The sequence below is a fragment of the Mesoplodon densirostris genome, chromosome 7 (genome assembly GCF_025265405.1).
Source record: "Mesoplodon densirostris isolate mMesDen1 chromosome 7, mMesDen1 primary haplotype, whole genome shotgun sequence".
NCBI classification, from domain to species: domain Eukaryota; kingdom Metazoa; phylum Chordata; class Mammalia; order Artiodactyla; family Ziphiidae; genus Mesoplodon; species Mesoplodon densirostris.
The window spans coordinates 107,963,995-107,972,644 of record NC_082667.1 but is presented as its reverse complement, the minus strand read 5'-3'; the positions used below and the strand labels follow the sequence as shown (position 1 = coordinate 107,972,644).

At 36.2% G+C, this 8,650-nt stretch overlaps 1 protein-coding gene across 1 annotated transcript in view; it reads left to right on the top strand.

Annotated features, from left to right (window-relative positions):
• Positions 1-8,471: 8,471 nt before the first annotated feature.
• The window catches only part of LOC132494257 (NXPE family member 1-like), a 37,769-nt gene continuing 37,590 nt past the window's right edge, over positions 8,472-8,650 (top strand). Inside the window, 1 exon segment of the mRNA XM_060105254.1 lies at positions 8,472-8,485. Coding sequence (XP_059961237.1) covers positions 8,472-8,485 — 14 coding nt within the window.

Sequence of the window (8,650 nt, the reverse complement as noted above, 5' to 3'; positions counted from 1 at the left end):
ATTCTATCCGCCAGGTACGCAATTTGGATCCAACTGTTCTTTTATAAACTAGTGAGTTTTGCATTATCATATATGTGTCATGGCTAAAATTTTTAAATGAAAGCTGTAAGATCTCTGTTTGCATCTGTCTGTATGTTTATATATGTCTATGTACGCATGTTATAGATATGTGATATTTTTCTACCTCTGGCTGGTATTGCCAAAATTAATTTGTAAAGAGCTCTGTTTGATTGACTTAAATTAAATATACTCTCAGGAATATAGAAATTACTGAAATGTTTTTCAGGTTCATAATCTTTAGTAAATAAAAGCTAGTTTAAGTTTGTTGGCTTAGTTAAAACAGGAATGTCTTTAGTTTTCAGTATTCAAATATAATATAGATATACAACTTTTATTCTACCTCGGTTTACTAAAAGTTAAATAAGCTCACATTATCTCTGTTACATAATTTGTCAGCAAGAAAGACATGATGATGGTTAGCATTTAATGTCATGTGAAGCTTTCATAAGTAATCTAAACATGATTGCGAAGAATAAGTAAATTAGATATAAGAGAAAAGTTTATTAATGAATTTTTCAACAGTAATTATGCTTTATAAGTCTACATAAAAATTGTTTCTAAATCTTTTTAAAAACTTGAAATCTTAAAGTTATATTGAGATAAGTTAAATGATGGCTATTCATTGAATAGCTAGATCATTTTCAACTAAGAAAAAATACTGAAACATTAATTACTGAACATACGTTTAACCACTTTTGGCTTCCTTTTACAGAGGAACTAAAGATATTTGGGTTTATTAGTAAACATGTTTTTTGAGGCATTGAAAATTTTACTATAAGGAAGAATATACATCCAGAAATTATTAAATGTATTTATAAATTTGGCAATCAACAGAATGCTAGCATAACCAACAGTCCACAATTGCTAACTTCTTAGTTTCCACTTGGACTTAAGGACTCTAAGGGTTAAGAATTCCAATCAGGGGGAGATCAAGATGGCAGAGTAGGAGGATGTGGAGCTCACCTCCCCCCAACACATCAAAAGTACATCTACATGTGGAAAAATTCTCACTGAAAACAAACTGGAGACTGGCAGAAAGACTCTTGTACAACCAAGGCTGTAAGAAAGATCCACACAGAGTTGGGTAGGAAGGGAAGAGAAGTAATCAGGTCAGGACCAGCACCCCTGGTAGGCGACAAAGATGAGGAGGGGGATTACACAAGCTCAGAGATCCTCCCTGAGGATCTAAGGATCTAAGGTAGAGCCACATATTGGGTAACCCAAACCTGGGGGTTTGACACCAGGAAGATGAGTCCCCTTAGCTGGTTTGAAAATCAGTGGGACAAACAAGAGGGCTGTAAGAAACCTAGACTCTGCTCATGAAGAGCACACACACGCTTACTCCCAAAACAAGGTGGAGGAAACTGACTGAAACTGCCCAGGACTCTGGCCAGTTTCCCACAACCACTCCAGTACAAGCCCCAGCCTGAGTCGTGCGCCTGCTCTAGCCACTCTTGCCCCATGGCAAAGCTCCACACTAGAGCAGCAGCTGTAGTGGCTGAGGGGAGTGTGCAGTTGTGAGGGACAGAGCTGTCTCAGACCCAGAATGGCATCTGAATGGGGCAAGAGTGGCCATTGCTGACACTTGTGGAGGCAGCACATAGGAAGTGGTCTGGAACTCTGACTGAGGCCAGGACTACCACAGCTCATGCCTCTACCCACACCAAGTGCCCACAATAGCCCCTCTTGCTCCAGCATAGCTCACCTCTAGGGCAAGAATGTTGCTGCTGAGAGTGGTGAGAGCACACAGTTAGAGGGAATGGAGCCACCTCAGACCCAAACCTAAAGGCATCTGCTCTAGTAACTAGGGAACAGACCCCACCCCCAATAGGGAGGTGGTGGCAACTGAGAAGAGGAGAAACCCAGGCTCACACCTAGCTCCAGCTCTAGTCCTTCAATCTCCAGCCCCACCTCCTACCAAGGCAATAGCTGCCAGCATGCCCTGGAGGAAGACATGATTCATGCTTATACCAGATCCAGCTCTCCAAACAAAGCCACTGGGAACACACAGACTGTGTAAGGATGCTTCCACATAAGGATACTGGTTCAAGATAAAAACAGGTAATATTTCACCTAATTTCATAGAGAAATTAAGCAAAATAAGAAGACAGAGGAATTTGTTTCAAATGAAAGAACAAGAGAAAACCCCTTTAAAAAAAAACCCACTAATGAAACAGAAATAATTTACCAGATAAGGAGTTCAAAGAATTAGTAATAAGAACACTAACAGAATTAGGGAAAAGAATAGATGAACACAGTGAGAATTTTAACAAGGAATTGGAAAATATAAAAAAAGAACCAGTCAGACCTGAAGAGTACAATAACTGAAATGAAAAACACATTGGAAAGAATTAACAGCCGACTACCTCATACAGAAGATGCATAAGTGATCTGGAAGACAGAATTATGGAAATCACCTAATCAGAACAACAAAGAGAAGAAAGAATTAAGAAAATGAGAACAGTTTAAGGGACCTGTGCCACATCAAGAACACCAACACTGGTACTGTAAGGGGCCCAGAAGGAGAAGAGAGAGAGAAAAGGATCAAAATGCATTTGATGAAATTATGGCTGAAAATTTCCCAAACATGAAGAAGGAAACAGATATCCAGGTACAGGAAGCACAGAGGGTCTCAAACAAGATGAACCCAAACAAACTCAGAACACAACATATAATTAAAATGGCAAAAGTAAGAAATAGAAGAATTCTAAAAGTAACAAGAGAAAAACAGTCACATACAAAATCAGCTGATTTTTCTGCAGAAACATTGCACGCCAAAAGAGAGTGTCATGACATATTCAAAGTGCTGAAAGGGAAAAATCTGAAATCTAGGATACTTTACCCAGGAATATTATTATTTAGAATTGAAGGAGAGATAAAGAACTTCTCAGACAAGCAAAAACTAAAGGAGTTCATTGATATTAAATCTACCTTAAGAAAAATGTTAAAGGGTTGTCTCTAAGTGGAAAAGAAAAGGCTACAACTAGAAGTAAGAATCTATAGCACCAAGGACATTTAAGTCAAGGATAGAAGAGGAAGAGCCCATCTGAAAAGATGCTAGTTTCTCCCCAGGAGAAAAATAATGGCGGAAAAATTCTTTTGTAAAACATTATCTCTGCCATCTTCAAGCCCCCTCACAAAAAATTTCAAAATGCTTTAAGTAAAATCTCACTAATACAGTCAAAAAAAAAAATCTATAGGAAAAGAAAAATCCCACTAGGAAAGGCAGATATATAATAAAGTCTGTGGATCAATTACTTAAGTTACAAAGATTAAAAGACAAAAATTTGTAAAATCAACTATAACTAAAATAAAGAGTTAAGGGATAAACATGAAGATATAAAATATGGCATCAAAAACACAAAACATGGGTGGGGGGAGTAAAAATTGTAGATCTTATAGAATATGTCTGAACATAAATGACTACCAGTTTAAAAGATATAGTTATAGGTTAATATATATTAAACCCCATGGTAAACACAAACCAAAAACCTATAATAGATATGTAAAAACAAGACAGAAAGGAACACAAGGATACCACTAAAGAAAATCATCAAACCACAGGGGAATAAACTAAAACATGAAGAAAAGAACAGAAAAGAATTACAAGAAAAACCAGAAAACAAGTAACAATATAGCACTAAGTACATACCTTACAATAATCATGTTAAATGTCAATGGAGGGACTTCCCTGATGGTGCAGTGGTTAAGAATCTGCCTGCCAATGCAGAGGACATGGGTTCGAGCCCTGGTCTGGGAAGATCCCACATGCTGTGGAGCAACTAAGCCTGTGCACCCCAACTACTGAGTCTGTGCTCTAGAGCCCATGAGCCACAACTACTGAGCCTGCACACCACAACTACTGAAGCCCATATGCCTAGAGCCCATGCTCTGCAACAAGAGAAGCCACCACAATGAGAACTCCACTCGCCACAACTAGAGAAAGCCCACGTGCAGCAATGAAGACCTAACACAGCCCAAAATAAATAAAATTAAATCTTAAAAAAAAAACAAAGAACCTCAATGGACTAAATGTTCCAATCAACAGACCTAGGGTGGCCAATTAAAAAAAAAAACAACAACAAAAAACAAAAAACCAAGACCCACGCATATGCTGCTTGCAAGAGACTTACTTCAGAGCTCAAGACACACACAGCCTAAAAGCAAGAGGATGGGGAAAGATATTTCATGCAAATGGAAACAAAAAGAAAGCAGGTATAGCAATACTCGTATCACAAAAAATACTTTAAAAACAAAGACTATATAAAAAGACAAAGAAGGGAATTATGTAATGATAAAGGGATGAATACAAGAAGAAGATGTAACACTTATTAATATACATGAACCTAACATGGACCACCTAAATATATAAAGCAAATATTAACAGACATAATGGAGAAATTGACAATAATAGCATAATAGCAGGGGACTTTAATACCCCCAATTAGACCATCCAAACAGAAAATCAGTAAGGTAACAGTAGTCTTAAATGACACATTAGACCATTGGAGTCAATACACATCTACAAGGCTTTCCATCAAAAAATAGCAGAATACACATTCTTTTCAAGACCACATGGAACATTCTCCATGACAGATCACATGGTAGGTCACAAAACAAGTCTCAACAAACTCTGGAGGACAGAAGTTATATCAAGCATTTTTTGCAATCACAGTAGCATGAAACTAGAAATTAACTACAGGAAGAAAAATGGAGAAAACACAACATGGGGTGACTGAACAAAATGCTACTAAAAAACCCATGGGTCAGTGAAGGAATCAAAATGGAAATCAGAAAATACCTCAAGACAAATGAAAATAAAAACACAACTTTCCAAAATCTATGGATGCAGCAAAAGTACTTCTAAGAGGGAAGTTTACAGCAATACAGGTCTAAGGTCTACATAGAGAATCCTAAAGATGCCACCAGAAAACTATTAGAGCTAATCAATGAATTTGGTAAAGTTGCAGGATACAAAATTAATGCACTGAAATCTCTTGCATTCCTATACACTAATGATGAAAAACCTGAAAGAGAAATTAAGGAAACAATCCCATTCACCATTGCAACAAAAAGAATAAAATACCTAGGAATAAACCCTACCTAGGGAGACAAAAGACCTTTATGCAGAAAACTACAAGACACTGTTGAAAGAAATTAAAGATGATACCAACAAATGGAGAGATATACCATGTTCTTGGATTGGAAGAATCAATATTGTGAAAATGACTATGCTACCCTAAGCAATCTACAGATTCAATGCAATCCCTATCAAATTACCAATGGCATTTTTTACAGAACTAGAACAAAAAACTTTTTAATTTGTATGGAGACACAAAAGACCCTGAATAGCTAAAGCAGTCTTGAGGGAGAAAAATGGAGCTGGAGGAATCAGGCTCCCTGACTTCAGACTATACTACAAAGCTACAGTAATCAGGACAATATGGTACTGGCACAAAAACAGGACAGAAAGCCCAGAGATAAACCCACACACATATGGTCAACTAATCTATGACAAAGGATGCAAGGATATACAATGGAGAAAAGACAGTCTCTTCAATAAGTGGTGCTGGGAAAAATGAACAGCAAATGTAAAAGAATGAAATTAGAACACTCCCTAACACTATACACAAAAATAAACTCAAAATTGATTAGAGACCTAAATGTAACACTGGACACCATAAAACCCTTAGAGGAAAACATAGGAAGAACACTCTTTGACATAAATCACAGCAAGATCTTTTTTGATCCACCTCCTAGAGTAATGGAAATAAAAACAGAAATAAACAAATGGGACCTAATGAAACTTAAAAGCTTTTGCAAAACAAAGTAAACTACAAACAAGATGAAAAGACAACTGTCAGAATGGGAAAAATATTTGCAAATGAATCAACAAAGGATTAATCTCCAAAATATATAAACCACTCATGCAGCTCAATATTAAAAAAAAACAAACAACCCAATCAAAAAATGGGAAGAAGACCTAAATAGACATTTCTCCAAGCAAGACATACAGATGGCCAAGAAGCACATGAAAAGCTGCTCAACATCACTAATTATTAGAGAAATGCAAATCAAAACTACAATGAGGTATCACCTCACACCACTTAGAATGGGCATCATCAGAAAATCTACAAACAACAAATGCTGGAGAGGCTGTGGAGAAAAGGGAACCCTCTTGCACTGTTGGTGGGAATGTAAATTGATACAGCCACTATGGAGAACAGTATGGAGGTTCCTTAAAGAACTAAAAATAGAATTACCATATGACCCAGCAATCCCACTACTGGGCATAAATCCAGAAAAAAAACATAATTAAAAAAGACACATGCACCCCAATGTTCATTGCAGCACTATTTACAATAGTCAGGTCATGGAAGCAACCTAAATGCCCATTGACAGACGAATGGATAAAGAAGATGTGGTACATATATACAATGGAATATTACTCAGCCATAAAAGGAACAAAATAGGGTCATTTGTAGAGACATGGATGTATCTAGAGACTGTCATACAGAGTGGAGTAAGTCAGAAAGAGAAAAACAAATATCGTATATTAACGCATATATGTGGAACCTAGAAAATGGTACAGATGAACTGGTTTGCAGAGCAGAAATTGAGACACAGAAGTAGAGAACAAACGTATGGACATCAAGGGGGAAAGCAGCGGGGCGTGGGGGGTGTGATGAATTGGGCGATTGGGATTGACATGTATACACTGATGTGTATAAAATGGATGGCTAATAAGAAAATAAATAAATAAATACATTTTGTGAGGATGGCCAAAATAAAAAGAAACAATGTGGTATTAGTATAAAAACGTCATATAGATCAATGGAACAGAATAGAGAGCCCAGAAATAAATCTACACACCTGTGGTCAATTAATCTTCGACAAAGAGGCTAGAATATACAATGGAGAAAAGACAGTCTCTTCAACAACTATTGTTGGGAAAGCTATACAGCCACATGTAAATCAATGAAGTTAGAACACTTCCTCACACCATAAACAAAAATAAACTCAAAATGGCTTAAAGACTTAAATATAAGACATGATGCCATAAAACTCCTAGATGAGAACATAGGCAAAACATTCTTTGATATAAGCCATAGCAATGTTTTCTTAGGTCAGTCTCCCAAGGCAATAGAAATAAAAGCAAAAATAAACAAATGGGACCTAATCAAACATACAAGGTTTTGCACAGCAAAGAAAACCATCAGCAAAATGAAAGGAAAACCTACAGAATGGGAGAAAATACTTGCAAACGATGCAAGTGACAAGGGCTTGATTTCTAAAATACACAAATGCTCATACAACTGAATATCAAAATACAAACAATATAACCAAAAAATGGGTAGAACACCTAAATAGACATTTCTCCAAAGAAGACATACAGATGGCCAACAGGCACATGAAAAGATGCTCAACGTCACTAATTATTAGAGAAATGCAAATCAAAACCACAATTAGATATCACCTCACACCTATCGGAATGGCTATCATCAAAAAGTCTAGAAATAACAAATGCTGGAGAGGGTGTGGAGAAAAGGGAACCCTCCTACACTGTTGGTGGGAATGTAAATTGGTATAGCCACTATGGAAAACAGTATGGAGGTTCCTTAAAAAGCTAACTATAGAGCTACCATATGATCCAGCAACTCCACTCCTGAGAATATATCTGGAGAAAACTATAATTAGAAAAGACACATGTGCTTCAATGTTCACAGCAGCACTATTTACAATAGCCAAGACATGGAAACAACCCAAGTACCCATCAACAGATGACTGGATTAAGAAGAGGTGGTATATGTATATAATATGGAATATTACTCAGCCATAAAAAAAAGAATGAAATATTGCCATTTGCAGCAACATGGATGGACCTAGAGAATATTATACTTAGTGAAGTCAGAAAAAGACAAATTTATGATCTCACTTGTATGTGGTATCTAAAAAATAATACAAATGAATCTATACACAGAACAGAAACAGACTCACAGACATAGAAAACAAACTTATGGTTACCAAAAGGGAAAAAGAGGCAGGGGAGGTATAAATTAGGAGTATGGGATTAACAGATACAGACTACTGTACATCAAACAGCTAAGCAATAAAGACTTACTATATACCATAGGAAACAATATTTGATACATTGTGATAACCTATAATGGAAAATAATTGGAAATATGTAGGTAGATAGATAGCTATAACTTAATCACTTTGCTGTATACCTGAAACTGACACAATATTGTAAATCAACTATACTTCAATTAAAAAAATAAATACATAGAATTTTTAAATTATTTGAGTAAAAATTAACAAATTTATAATATTAGGCTCTACTACTTTTAAAAATGTTAAAGCTTTTCGTTCAAGGTCTTTTAAAAATGTTCTTCAAAAGAGTTTTCAAAATGCCTCCAACGAGGTCAGAGATTATCTTCTATTGTATTTTCTGGTGATTATTACTGGTAAAGATAAATGCTATTTTTACAAGTTTATTTTGTATCCAGCTCCTTGCTGACTCTGTTAATGCTAACAATTTGCTAACTCTGGTGGGGTTTTTTGGTGGACAATAACAACATCTGCAAAA